Raw genomic sequence first — 14,821 nt, 5'->3', positions numbered from 1 at the left:
ATCCTGTTTGACACGTAAAAGAGCAGATTGGAAGGAGGTCAGCATTAACTTAAAGTGTAAGAAATCAGCAAGGGCCCGAGATTTCCGCCAGAGGCGTTCGGCGGAGCGGGTACAGGAACGTAGGTAGCGGATATTAGAAATCAGCCAAGGTTGGGGTTTTGTACGCCTTACAGGGCGGGTCATCAAAGGTGCAAGAGTGTCTAAGGCAGAGGATAGAGTATTGTTGTAAGAAGAAACAGCCTCGTTGACAGACGTGGATGGTGCCACAGTAGAGAGGAGATTTGAAACATGGGAGGATAGAGATGAAGGGTCAATATCGTGAAGATTCCTAGATAAATTAGATAAGATAGGACGGGACTGGGAGGGAGGAGATTTAAGTGTGAAAGTTATAAGATGGTGATCAGAGGAGGGAAGATCAGAGGCAAGGAAACTAGAGGGTGAACAGTTGGAGGAGAAGATGAGATCAAGACAGTGACCATTTTGATGAGTGGGGGAGGTGGAGCATAGTTGGAGATTAAAGGAGGACGTTAAAGCGAGTAACTTGGAAATATAAGAGTTGGAGGGATCATTAGCAGGAATATTAAAGTCACCAAGGATGAGAGAGGGAGAGGAAGGATCATGGAAGAAGGCAAGCCAGGCGTCAAAGTCACTGAGAAAGGATGAAAGGGACTTATCAGGGGGACGATAAATGACCGCTATTCGAAGAGGCAGAGGAGAGAAAAGGCGGATAGAGTGGACTTCAAAGGAGGAAAAACAGTGAGATTGAGGTGGAAGAAGGGGTTGAAATCTGGAGGAGGGAGAGAAAAGTAGTCCAACACCGCCCCCACGGCCAGCAGGGCGAGGAGTATGTGAAAATAGATAACCGCCATGGCACAGGGCTGCGACTGAAGCAGAGTCATCAGGGCAGAGCCAGGTTTCTGTTATGGCGAGCAGATGGAGGTGACGTGAGATAAAGAGGTCCTGGATATAGGCGAGTTTGTTACAGATAGAGCGGGCATTCCATAGGGCGCAAGAGAAGGGCAGAGAAGAGGAGGGGAGTAGAGAAATAGAGATGAGGTTAGAGAGGTCGCGGTGAGATCTGTAGAGTTGGGATAATAGTTGGTGAGGGGGGCCAGGATTGGGATTGATGTCACCGGCTGAGAGTAAGAAGGAGTAAAAGAGAGCGGAGGAGAGTAGGAGAGGTGTGGCCACGAAGGCGTCGAAGGCGAGAGGTATTTAGGTGGAATGGGGAAGGCAAAATGGAGGAAAGAAAGAGGCGGAGATTAAAAGCCAAGAGGGAGGAAGAGGGTAGGAGAGAAGGTGAGGTGATGAAGTCGATGGATGGACAGTGAGTTCCTGTAGCGGAGAGAGGTAGGGGGTGAGGGAAAAGATTAGGAAGGGACAGGGCTAGGAAGAGAATGTGAATAGGGGCCATAAATGACTGAGGTACTTTAGCAACTGGGAAGAAGATTAGATGTAAAGAGAACTTACATGCGGCACCTAGAGCGGAGGCCCTGAGTGGATCGGAGTGGACCTGGGTGTCACCCCGGAGAAGGCTGTAAGGATATGCAGATGAGCTGCAAGTCCTCCACAGCACCTGAAAGGTAGCCGGTGGTAGAGCTGGACACCTGTCAGCTGAGGAAAGGCTTACCAGGGGTTAGGCTGAAGCCAGCATTCCTCCCCCTCAGGGTCGCCTGATCCTAGCCAAAAAGCACCTGGAAACTCTGTGCACTTGGAGCGAGGGCCCTGGGAAGATCGGGGTGGAACTGGAGTCACCCCAGATACAGCTGTGAGGAAATGCAGAAGGGCTGCAAGTCCTCCACAGCACCTGGTGGGAGCACTGGGCACCTAGAGCGGAGGCCTAAATTGGGAGAGGCTTAGGGAAGAGAAGGAACTTCATGCACGATTAGCCGAGATAGAGAGACAACTGTGTCGTCAAAGGCCCCCCTTGCAATCTCAGCGTTTAGATCAAGCACACAAACTTCGTATGCAGCTTAATGAGTTACAATTGGCAGATATCTCGGAACAGCTTCAGAGAGTGCGCCAACAATGGCAATAAATCTAGTAGATTTTTGGCCCATAAGCTTAAACAACATAGGAGTCGGACACAAGTGGTGAGTCTTAAAGATGATAGTGAAGAGGTACATACAGATCCGGATCAATTGCAATCTATCTTTAGACGATATTATGAGCAGTTATATAGACCTGATATAGACACCTCCCAGTCTTTAATTGAATCTTATTTGAACCATATCGCTTTGCCCAAGATATCTGAGGGAGCTCAGGAGCTGCTGTCTCAGCCTATAACCCTTGATGAGATCCATAGTGCGATTCGGGCTTTAGCTCCTAGCAAGGCTCCGGGGCCAGATGTCGTCACTAACAAATTCTATAAAGTATTTGGTAAATGGTTGGCCCCATTATTACTGTGTGTGTTTAACTGTTTTAATGAGGGCCACTCTGTCCCGGAGGCCTGGGCGCATATAACAGTATTGCTTAAGGTAAGGATCCGCAATTATGTAGCTCCTACAGACCTATTTCTCTGCTGGGAGTTATTTATTTATTGCATTTGTGCCCCACATTTTCCCACCTATTTGCAGGCTCACATAGTACCGTCAAAGGCGTTTACCCAGTCGGTGGATAACAAATACAAAGTTGTATAGTGGTCGTATGAGGTATAAGTGGAGGGTCGAAATGGATGAAGATTGCATGTTGTCCTGTGCGATCATAGTCATGCTGTGTTGGTAGGTGAAGAGGGTTACGTGGGGTCGTTGGGGTAGGCCTTTTTGAAGAGGTTGGTTTTTAGTGATTTCCTGAAGTTCAAGTGGTTGTGGATTGTTTTCACAGCTTTTGGGAGCCCATTCCATAGTTGTGCGCTTATGTAAGAGAAACCGGCTGCATAAGTTGTTTTGTATTTCAGTCCTTTGCAATTTGGGTAGTGTAGGTTTAGGTAGGATCTTGATGATCTGACTTTGTTTCTTATTGGTAAGTCTATGAGGTCTGTCATGTATTCTGGGACTATGCCGTATATGATTTTGTAGACTAAGGTTCAGATTTTGAAGATGATCCGTTCTTTGATTGGGAGCCAGTGCAACTTTTCTCGGAGGGGTTTGGCACTTTCGAAGTGTGTTTTGCTGAATATCAGCCTGGCTGCTGTATTTTGAGCGGTCTGCAGTTTTTTTATGAGTTGTTCTTTGCAGCCGGCATAGATTCCGTTGCAATAATCTGCATGGCTTAGGACCATTGATTGTATTAGGTATCGAAAAGTTACTCTCGGGAAGAAAGGTTTTAATCATTTGAGCTTCCACATTGAATAGAACATTTTCTTTGTTACAGAGTTTACTTGACTGTTGAGGGTAAGGTTGCGATTATAAGATCTTTACCAAGATCTTGGCCTCCCGCTTGCAACAGCACTCACCTTTTTTGATATCGGAAGATCAGGCGGGATTCGTGCAAGGGCGCCAGACTTTTCATAATATTCGTAGAGCCCTTCATCTTATTTTTCAGTCCCAGGCTGAGCACTCTTCACTGTGTTTGCTGTCATTGGATGCAGAAAAGGCATTTGACCGGGTGCATTGGCCCTTCCTGTTTATGGTTTTAGAAAGGTTTGGTGTGTCTGGCCAGTTTCTGCATTGGCTCATCCCCCTTTGCACTTTTACGAAGTACGAGACAAGGATGTGCTCTGTCCCCCTTGTTATTTGCACTGTCTATTGAACCCTTGGCTTGTGTGATCCGTGCACACTCGAGCATTGTGGGGCCTACCTGTGGGGGGATTGAGACTAAACTCTTACTTTTTGCTGATGATGTACTTCTTACATTGGTGGATCCGATTGTCTCGTTCCCAGAAGTTTTATCAGTTTTGCAGAATTATGGGGCGGTCTCGGGTTTTAAAATAAATATGAGTAAGTTGGAGGCCCTCAGTGCCAATCTCCCCACCTCTCAGGTGGCTCATTTGCAGTCGAGCTGTGTGTTCCTTTGGGCTGCACACTCTATACGATATTTGGGGGGTGAATCTGACTCAGCGCTTGGAAGGTCTCTTTGAAGCTAATTTTCCAATCAAAGTGCGTGAGCTGTTTCTGGAACTGGATAGACGGGAGGGCTTGACTCTTTCCTGGCTGAGGCGTATCAGTGCAGTTAAAATGATCTTGCTCCCTAAACTACTTTATCTGTTCCTGGCCTTCCCTATTTCATTGCTAGATAAGTTTTCCCGGGGTCTGCAGAGGCGGGTTTTTTCTTATATTTGGAGGTGGAGACCACCATGGGTGTGCCGGGCGGTTATGTACCAATTCGGGGCGCAGGGGGGAATGGGAGTCCCATATTTTTTCCTTTATTATCAAGCAGCGCAGTTTCACATTTTGGCCGATTGGCAACAAGGCTCGTCTAAGATCTGGAAGTCCATGGTGCAGTCGTGGCTGGATCTCTATCCTCTGAGAGCTATTCCGTGGTTACCGGGCTGCCTTTTGAAGGAGATGGTTAAAAATGCTCCTCCCTTGTTGCGTTGGCCTTTCCATATGTGGAGTAAGTGTCAAGGTCAGACGCTCATATTTCCTGCATATGTTTATTAGATTTGCTCCACAATTTGCACCGGGCCAGTTGGATTCTTGTTATCGTTCCTGGGAAGGTCTGGGCCTCTGCACACTTGGTCAGATATGGGAGGAAGGGGAACTGCTATCGTTTAGTGATTTGAGTGATGAATGTAGTCTCCCGGCCCCTAGTGCCTTTCAATATGGTCAAGTATGGGACTTTATTTTGCGGAGAGCGAAGGGGGATTGGGCCTTGTGGAGACTTCTTTGGTGTGCGCGATGGCCAATGGAGGGGGGAAAGGAAGCATTTCACATATATATAGGGCCCTTCTTTCATGCACTCAACCCATCCAATACTATCTTTTGAAGTGGGAGAGGGCACTGGGTGTCTCGTATGACTGTTAGGTGGGAGAGGGTGTTTAAGTCTTTGCTTAAAGTGGGTACAAAATTCTGTATTGCTGGTATTATACACCCCAACGTCTGGCCAAGATATTTCAATTGGAATCTGCTCAGTGCTGGCACCAATGTGGTCAGATTGGGGATATGTTTCATATTTGGTGGTCATGTCCTCATGCTCAAAAGTTCTGGACTATGGGCTTGAAGCTTATCTACAGTGTGACCAAGGTATCTTATCCCATGCGAATGGATTATTATCTTCTTCATTTCAAACCAGTGGCAGTGAAGGAGCCTGTCCATCGGTTGGTCACTCATATCTTGGTGGCTAGCAAGCTCACCCTTGCTGTGGCATGGAAGCAGCTGACACGCCCTGGACCTCAGAGGATCATCCGCAAATTGGACTATATTCACCTGATGTCTAAGCTAACAGCAAGCCGCAGTGGATCTATTGTGAAGTACCATCAAACTTGGGACTCTTATATACAATGGTCAGCTAGTCCTGATTCCTCTTTCTTCCTTGCTTAATGCTTTAGGTTTGTGGGGTGGGGATTTTTCGTTTGGGAGGGGAGAAATTTTAATATGATGTGTTGTTTTAAAGAAGGGGATACCAACTGACTACACAGATGATTGGTAATTGTTGTGTTATTTGACATCATATTATGGATCTGTAAAGTCTTTGTTTTTTGCAATAAAAATGCAAAAAAAAAAGATGTAAATTTGTGAAACTGGGGGTTGGAGGTTGTGAGCCTACGTGATGTAATTTTATTAAGAGACCAAGGTTGCACCAAGCCTGTAGTGTCTGGAAGCTTAGGCCCTGTGCCCTGTTTGAGGCTCCATACATTGTACTCAAAGCAAGAGAATAGTGGAATTAGCAGACTTTGGATTTGCCAGATAAATTTTTTGTAGTGTGTTCTAGTAATGAATAATTTTTGGAATCATGGAATAGATAACTTTGTGTATGTATGATAAGAGCAGGCCTGCTCATAACAGCTTTATTTTATGTATATACATAGTTCTTAAAATTGGACCAGTACAATAAAATATTCAACAAAGTGAGCAAACTGATGTCTTGTACTTGGCCCATCTCCATCTGCTGCTCCAGCGTTTCTGAGATTTGGCATATTCACAGGGATTGTTACATTGCCAAATTTTAAGGGAGAGGCTATTTTTTTCCTGACATAGCAGACCCCCGACGCAGTAGGTGGAAACAGATAATGCTGTTGCCAAGTTTTGTGCTGTAATCCTTATCTTAAAAATCTTAAATCATACCTTTTTAGTCATTTAAGATCAGTACACAGATTTTCAAAATATATTTTTTCTATATTTTGCATGAATTATGCTAAATGTTAAGATGGATAAATTTATATAATGTTAACTTAAAGGGGTGTGTGTGTGAAAAAAAAGTGATTTATTAAAATTTACCAACCATTACATTTGACAAGGTATTGAAAAGAAGGAAAAGACAACTGTACAAAATATGTATGATCATATTTAAATCAGAGAAGGTTTTTTTGTTTGTTTGTTTTTTCACACATTGAGAAACTCAAATGATTTCAATAATCCCAGTCTCAGGCATTCCAGTTGATTAATACCATTGAACTGATCTGAGCTAGCATGGCTACAATGATGGTCTTTGCAGAACACACTGTTAAATGTTACAACTCGGAGGAAGATAAGCATCCAAAATATATTTTTTTCAAAGAATGTTGCTTAAAGGTAATTTGTCCTTCTTATTGTTCAGTAGATATCAGGCTTCAAACACTTAAAAAAATTTATGGTGTGCCTTGACAATTTTAGCACCTTGAATCACTGGTGTACATAGTGGATAGTGCACTGCTGGTTTAAATTTTCATTTGTCCACTTTCTTAATAGATGACCGTCATGTAGGAGGTCATGTAAATTATTCACTGGATCATTTCCTTTAGAGGATTTGTAACACAATATGTTTCTAACTTTTGAGTTTGTAGTATAAAACCTGATTTGTTTAACCACATTCTGCTGTGTGCAGCAGAGTTGCTTCTCAGATTTTAACACTGTGTTGTCACCCTTTCAGCTGCTTAAGGAGGCAGAGGGTTGGAGTGAGAGGCATAGTGAAATGAATGAACAAATCAGTTTGTATCAGGTGTCGCAGAAAGATACGGAGGAGGCTCTTGCCTACAAGGAAAATGAAATTGAGGTAAGTGTTTATGTACATCAAGTTGAATGGTGGGAATTGGGGAACCACATTTACTTGACATCTTAGTTTGGGGTTATTTTTGTTTTCCTTGTAGGTTTTGACAAATTGCCTTATGCAGCTGAAACAGCTAGACACTGATTTAGAATCTGAGAGTAGGGCAGATGAAGAAAGTGACTGGGACAAAGCAGGAGGCGGCGATCTGACCAACGGAGAGCTTTCTGGTAAGGGCTTCAGCAACTTGCAGATGAAATGAGCATTTCACAGCACTGCACTGATTACCCAAACGGGTTTATCCCATATATCTTCTTAGATGATTATAGGCAGTAATTGCTAAACTGCACTAAAATATCACCGTTTACTGCAGCAAAATGTACTGTGGAAGTCTCTAACCTGAGCTGCCACAGTTTAGTGTAACTCATGGTATATTTCATTTTGCTTAGCTGCACCCAGGTACAGCATCTGTTCCTAGCCACAGCATCACAAAGAAAGGTAGTTCTTCCCCCCCCCCCCCCCCTCCCCAGCACCTACCAGGGTTTTCCTGGTGGGTAGTGGGGGCACAGGAGTGATCCCTGTACACTTATATGCCCTAGTGACACCTGGATTCAGAATGACACTGCTGGACCCCTAGTGATAGTCTCGGTTTTGTTTTCCTTTCCTTTTTTTTTTTTTTTTTTTAGTCTTAGTATTTTTTTATTAATTTTAGTACAAGAGAAGCATGAGTAACAACAAATGGATTATATAATTTGACTACATTGGAAAATATAGAAAAAAATCAGATTACAAGTCTCATTTTACATCTTGAAAATAAGATATTAAAGGAGACCACTTTTCCTTATTCAAAGCAAAATGAGATGATTTTTTAGCAAAATATATTTCATATTTATAAGTTTAAAATAACAGATTCCACCATTCTTGATAAGAAGCTTGATGCAGAATTTTCCAATGTAGAAAGACTACTGTCACAGCTAAATTCAACAAGTGCGCATTCATTAGTCTTAAAGTGTTTTAAAACATTGAGCTTTAAGTATCACATATTTATATAGTATTAGACCAGAAAGATGGAATATATCTACTAATAAAGACCATATGTACATTCAAAATTTTTGAATACATATACAATCAAATGTAATATGTTTGATAGTGCCTTGTTGAGATTGGCAAGACCAACATAAATTTGAGATAGAAGGGTCAATCATGTGTGATTTGAAGGGTGTCCAAAAGGACCTATGCGTGAAAAAATAGAGCGATTGTGTTAACGATGAGGGTCTAGAACATTTAAACAGTGGAGGAGTGGCCTAGTGGTTAGGGTGGTAGACTCTGGTCCTGGGGAACTGAGGAACTGAGTTTGATTCCCACTTCAGGCACAGGCAGCTCCTTGTGACTCTGAGCAAGTCACTTAACCCTCCATTGCCCCAGGTACAAATAAATACCTGTATATAATATGTAAGCCGCATTGAGCCTGCCATGAGTGGGAAAGAGCGGGGTTCAAATGTAACAAAAAAAAAAACCAACTCCATATCTGTTCCCATACTTTGTCTGAGATAGGTTGCTTTTTCTGAAGTCCACTGCAGTGCCCCCTAGGGTGCCCAGTTGGTGTCCTGGCATGTCAGAGGGACCAGTGTACTTCAGATGCTGGCTCCTCCCACGACCAAAGGGCTTGCATTTGGTTGTTTCTGAGATGGGCGTCCTCGGTTTCCATTATCACCGAAAATCGTGGATGACCATTTCTAGGGACGACCATCTCTAAGGTCGACCTAAATGTGGAGATTTGGACATCCCTGACCGTATTATCGAAACGAAAGATGGCCGCCAATCTTGTTTCGATAATACAGGTTTCCCCGCCCCTTCGTAGGGACGTCCTGCGAGGATGCCCTCAGGAAAACTTGGGTGCCCTGTTCGATTATGCCCCTCCACGTAAGGTCTTTGAAAATATGCCTCTATGCCATCCTAAATACCCTATGCTAAATACCCTATGCTGTCTATTAAAATGTTCTATTATGTACTGTGTTGACATTGTAAGTAGTGTACTGTGCCATAGCTTGTATTGTTGTTTGAATATTTTTTCTGCTGTGTCTATTGCTTATGTTTGATTTATTCTTACTGTACACCGCCTTCAGTAAATTCTTTCAAAAAGGCGGTAAATAAATCCTAATAAATAAATAAATACATGTCCTTTTCTGCCTTAGCTGTTACTTAATTATTTTTCTAATTGTGTTGACCTCAGTTTCTGGTTACTGCTTCACATCTTCTTTTTATTCACTTTCCAGTGGTCTCCTGTCCATTTGTCATATTTTCTCTCCATCTGTCTTATTCACCTCCTCTACTACATCTAGCTCCAACACTGATTTGTTCCTTTCAGCTTTCTTCCACTTAGATTTCATTCATTCATATTATCCAGTATCACCCTCTTGTTTTTGCATCTGCCTACAGCTTTCCATCTCTTTCCCGCACCCTGACCCTTCTATTCTCCTTCCTCTTATTCCTCAGTCTTTCACTAACTGGTCACCCACCCCACCATCTAGCTTTTTTCTGTCTACCTTCTGCCATCCAGCAGCCTCTCTCTCTCTCTCTCTCTCTCTTTCTCTCTCTCTCTTTCTTTCTCTCTCTCTCTCTCTTATTTTATTTTGTTACATTTGTACCCCGCGCTTTCCCACTCATGGCAGGCTCAATGCTTTCTACCTCCTGCCATCCAGCAGCCTCTCTCTCTCTCACCTGCCATCCAGCAGCTCCTCTGTCTCTCCTACTACCTGCCATCCAGCAGCTCCTCTGTGTGTGTGTGTGTGTCTCTCTCTCTCTCTCTCCTTGCCATCCTGCATCTCCTCTCTCCATCTACCTTCCTCGATCCCTGGCATGCAGCATTTCCCCTGTCTCTCTTCCCTGCACCATTCAGCATTGCCCTTGTCTCTCTGTTCTCCAATCCAGCATTGCCCTGTCTCTCTCCCCTCGTGCAATATTGTCCCTGTCTTTCTCTTCTCCAAACAGCATTGCCCTATTTTTTTCTCTTCCATGCCCCTTTTTCTCTTTCTCTACTCCCCCATGCAGTATTTCTCCACCCCCTATCCAGCATTGCTTTGCTTGTCTGTCTCTAACCCCCCCCCCCACCTAGCATTGCCCCTGCCTTTCTTTCTGTACCTCCCACCTAGCATTGCCCCTTTCTGTGCCCCTTTCTCCCCCCACTTAGCATTGCTCCTGTGTCTCTCCCCCTCACCAACAGTGCTTTTTTTTTTATTTTATTACATTTGTACCCCGCGCTTTCCCACTCATAGCAGGCTCAATGCAGCTTACATATTATATACAGGTACTTATTTGTACCTGGAGCAATGGAGGGTGAAGTGACTTGCCCAGAGTCACAAGGAGCTGCCTGTGCCTGCAGTGGGAATCGAACCCAGTTCCCCAGGACCAAAGTCCACCACTCTAACCACTAGGCTTCTCTCTCTGTCTCCCTCTCCCCCCCCCCCCCCCCCCCCCCCACTTCTGTTTCTCGCTCTACCTCCTGGCATTACTCCTGTCTCTCTCCCTGCACTCCTCCCTGGCACTGCTCTTATTTCTCCCCCACCCAACGGTATTCAGTAGTTCTCTTCCTTTATTTACTTTCTCTGCTGAGCCAATGGAATTAATTATATAGCAAAGCAACATGGGACTGCAGCTCTCTGCATGCTGTAGCAAGCAGCCGCAGCCTGCAGAGAGCCATGGTCTTGTGCGACTTTGCTGTAGAATTAGGAGAGATGGGGGCAGCACCGGGAAGGCAGCATGTGGGGAAAATCGCTATTTGGGCCTCCCCAAGCCTCCTACATTGAGCACCTATGGCCATAACATCCCCAGCAGTAGCTGAACCAGGAAACACAAGACCAGAATTGGGAACTGACCCCCAGGTCCCTACAAATATTGTTGCCAAGATATGTGTGTGAAAAGTTGTGCACTGTCGGGAAATTAAAAACTTTGCCCTTCTAAGACAGGCTTAAGGAGGTGTATTACATTGCACTGCCATTGCTTTTTGTATTTTTTTTTTTTGTTCTCATGGCTTTACGTCAAATGTTTCTTTCTGGTATTTAATTGAAGAGCATAAAGAAGAAATACTGATTTCTTTTCTAGATAAGCATCGACAGAAGATGAAGAGTCAGATTAGGCAACTGATGGATGTCTCTAGGGTATGGCTCCTTATTCTGTCCTGTGATAAGTACCAGAGAGCGGCATGACATGGGGAGCCTGATCCTTTTCTCTGCAACTCAGGCCCTCAGATCTGTCCCCTCGTATAGCCTAAAGATCCTTTTGTTTATTGAGCTGTCGGGTCACAAGTGTATTGATGTCACAGTTATAGATGGTGTTTATTATGTTATAGTTATTTTCCATTGTAAGTCTCTGTTGAAAAGAGCAGATAATTCACTTTTGAATTAACACTCCACCTTGTGATTGCCAGTACAAAGAGGAGTACAAGTTGAATGGGCTTGGTAACCAAACATGCTGGTGCCCTTGAAAGTGATTCCTATATAGTGGGGTTTAGGTATTGGTGCCACATACCACACTTTTGTTTTCAATGCCATCCATTTGATTTGCCACTGAGATAATGCTCTTCTAACAGTAAGCGATAAAAAATTAGAGAGGCAGTCCCAAAATGTTGATAATCTTATATAAATGGAGGAACCCTCAGTTTCCAACACTGTATTGCACCACCAAGTGCAACAATGCTAATAATTACAATGATCTTCTACATTAGTGAAACTACTCTGCTGGAGTTAAAATAAGTTTTGTGAACTTTACACAGAATATTTTGAGCATGGACATTTTGTTGGGCACATTTGAGCGCATATAATTTGTATCTGATTAACTATAGTGTTCAGTCCCTTTCTATATTTAATTTAGAAGGAGCCCAAGGATGTGATGTTAAATCACAGTATTATGCTTTAGTGGGCAAGACCTATTGAGTCATGCAATCGCTGATTACTAGCATTGTTGCACTTGGTGGTGCAATACCGTGTTGAAACTGAGGGTTCCTCCATTTATATAAAATTATCAACATTTTGGGACTACCTTTCTTATTACCGGTTATTGTTAGAGTGTTTTCTCAGTGGTATATCATTTCTCTTCTTTGAATTTGTTTGTTGTGGGACTTTCCTGAAGTTTACCCATTTAATTTGAGCATTAAATTCTTTTGACTTGAAACATTTTGAAGGGCAAAGGTAATATGCTCACAACAGGTTGAAATCTTACCTGTGTTTAAATCTTTATTCCCTGCAGGTCAAAACAATGTTAACAATAATTGAAGAGGATCGAGACCTCTTGCAGACCAAGCTAGGTGATGAGATTTCAGCAAGACATGAACTAGAGGGTAGGTTTCACAAGGGACACACTGTGTCCCAGTAATCTAAAGAAAGCTTTACACAGCTAGCAAAATACCTCAGTGTAACTTCACTTGCCAGCAGCTGTAAATGCTACTTCCTTGTGTCTTTCTCTTGCAGAACAAATTGAGAAGCTGGATCATGACCATAGTTCACTGTACACCTCCAAAACTCGTCTGGAGAATGAGTGCAAGACTCTGCACCAGAAGGTGGAGATCCTGACTGAGCTTTACCAGCAGAAGGAGATGGCTTTACAGAAGTAAATATAAACAGCACTCTCTGCCCTCCTGACATCCTATTGAGTTGCATCATCTTGCCATTTGAAGAGATTCATCAGTTGTCATTCCTAAACTAACCATTCAGATTGGTTCAGTGAGCCTTCAAGGCCTGTGAGCCTGTTCAAAAGACATGTAATAGTGAAGTGATGCTTCCAGAAGGAAGGCATCTTCTACCACTGTAGCTGTAGAGTTGAGGGGACGTGGTCAATAAGGAAACTCAGAGAAGGGGAATATTGTAAGGAGGTCAGGGTGGGATTGGGTTAAAAAAATCAGATTTTTTTGAAGTTATTTTGTTGACTTTGGAGATAAGACACTTGCACAATTGAGATATACACACTGTTAGCAACCTATGTCACTTTGTAAATATGTCTCAGTGCTTGCTTCTTGGCATAATTCCTCTGTTACCCTAAATTGTTGGTCACCTCTTCCACATCTTATGGCCATATTTTTTGTGTTTGTTTAATGCTCTGAGGTTATCCCTCAGCCCTTTTTGTAACGTTATTACATGAGATACATCAGGGCAGCCCATGTTTCTCATGTCATTCAGCACAACCATGCTGTGGAGCCTTAGCAGAAGATACCGAGGAGGATGAGCTTTCAAACACCATGCAAGTTTTTCTTCTTGAGGATATCTGTGAAGTTAGATACGGGAGAAAGGTGACAGTTTACAATGAATGATTTTACTCTTTAATGCTTCCAGAACTGAATAAGTTTGCCTTACAATAAAGCCCTGCTTATGCTGAATTCTCACAGTATTCTCATAGTAGTTCAGTTCTGCTACATCAAATTTATTTATTTATTGCATTTGTAGCCCACATTTTCCCACCTTTTTGCGGGCTCATCCATTTTACAGACCAAAAAACTGAAGACCTTTTTCTTTACTCAGGCTTTTAAGTAACCAGACTTGATAAATGCAGATGGAAGATAGTTTAGAAGAAGGTGATGCAGAAGTTATCTGTTCCATGTCTTAAAGTTGTTTTGTGATCTGTATTTTATGTTCCTTACCATCTCTACCAGACCAGTCTGGGACCAATGGGTTATGTACACCAATCAGCAGATGGAAGACAGAGCCAATCAAAACGAGCTCTGCCCTAGATAGGGCGCTCTGCAGGCACAACTCGATAGTACTTTGTCTCCCGGTTGGTGGACATTCCATGCTGTGCTTTTGGACAGTTGGTTGTCTGCCCGGTCCAGTTGGAGAACTGATTCCATTAGGGAGAAGGGGATGTCAGAATGAATTTAGGGTCTTTTACAAGCCCAAGAAAGAGGGATACCCAAAGGAGTCTGGGGTTTTCTTCTCTCCTTCTAAGTGTCAAATTTCAGTTTCGTTTTTTTTTTTCTTTTCCTTGTTACCTGTTCCTCCCCTCCATCCCTCTTCTCTGGCTGTTTAAAGGGAGGGACTCAGGGCTGTGAGCAGCTTCTTCAGTTTGGGGGCAGTAAGTCAAAGGACAGTAGGTGGGCTAAAGTCAGAAACACTGTTTTGAGACTTTTTTTTCCTTTCAGTCAATCAGTGCAGTGCCCTTACCAGTTTCCTGAGTTAGGCGTAAAAACTGCATCCTCTCTTCAGCAGAGGAACTGGCACATATATATTTATTTTATAGCAAACACACAAGTAGGGTTAAATGGTCAGTATTCTCAATGGAGAAGGGTAGATAGTGGGGTTCCCAGGGGTCTGTGCAGGGACCGCTGCTTTTTAACATATTTATAAATGATCTAGAGATGGGAGTAACTAGTATGGTAATTAAATTTGCTGACGACGCAAAGTTATTCAAAGTTGTTAAATCGCAAGAGGATTGTGAAAAATTACAAGAGGACCTTACGAGACTGGGAGACTGGGTGTCTAAATGGCAGATGACGTTTAATGTGAGCAAGTGCAAAGTGATGCATGTGGGAAGGAGGAACCTGAACTATAGCTATGTAATGCAAGGTTCCACGTTAGGAGTCATTGATCAAGAAAGGGATCGCGGCGTTGTTGTTGATGATATGTTGAAACCCTCTGCTTAGTGTGCTATGGCAGCTAAGAAAGCAAATACAATGTTAGGTATTATTAGGAAAGGAATGGAAAACAAAAGTGAGGATGTTATAATGCCTTTGTATTAGTCCATGGTACGACCGCACCTCGAATCTTGTGTTCAA

At 43.2% G+C, this 14,821-nt stretch overlaps 1 protein-coding gene across 3 annotated transcripts in view; it reads left to right on the top strand.

Moving 5' to 3' along the window:
* MIA3 (MIA SH3 domain ER export factor 3) overlaps window positions 1–14,821 on the top strand; it is a 237,758-nt gene that overhangs the window by 143,350 nt on the left and 79,587 nt on the right. For all 3 annotated transcript variants that reach the window (XM_030195990.1, XM_030195989.1, XM_030195988.1), the window contains exons 14-18: window positions 6,949–7,071; window positions 7,166–7,292; window positions 11,164–11,219; window positions 12,307–12,397; window positions 12,528–12,666. In XM_030195990.1, coding sequence (XP_030051850.1) covers window positions 6,949–7,071; window positions 7,166–7,292; window positions 11,164–11,219; window positions 12,307–12,397; window positions 12,528–12,666 — 536 coding nt within the window. The remainder of the gene's footprint in view (window positions 1–6,948; window positions 7,072–7,165; window positions 7,293–11,163; window positions 11,220–12,306; window positions 12,398–12,527; window positions 12,667–14,821) is intronic.

This window comes from Microcaecilia unicolor, chromosome 3 (assembly GCF_901765095.1).
Source record: "Microcaecilia unicolor chromosome 3, aMicUni1.1, whole genome shotgun sequence".
Lineage (NCBI taxonomy): Eukaryota > Metazoa > Chordata > Amphibia > Gymnophiona > Siphonopidae > Microcaecilia > Microcaecilia unicolor.
This window is presented reverse-complemented; position numbering and strand designations above follow the sequence as displayed.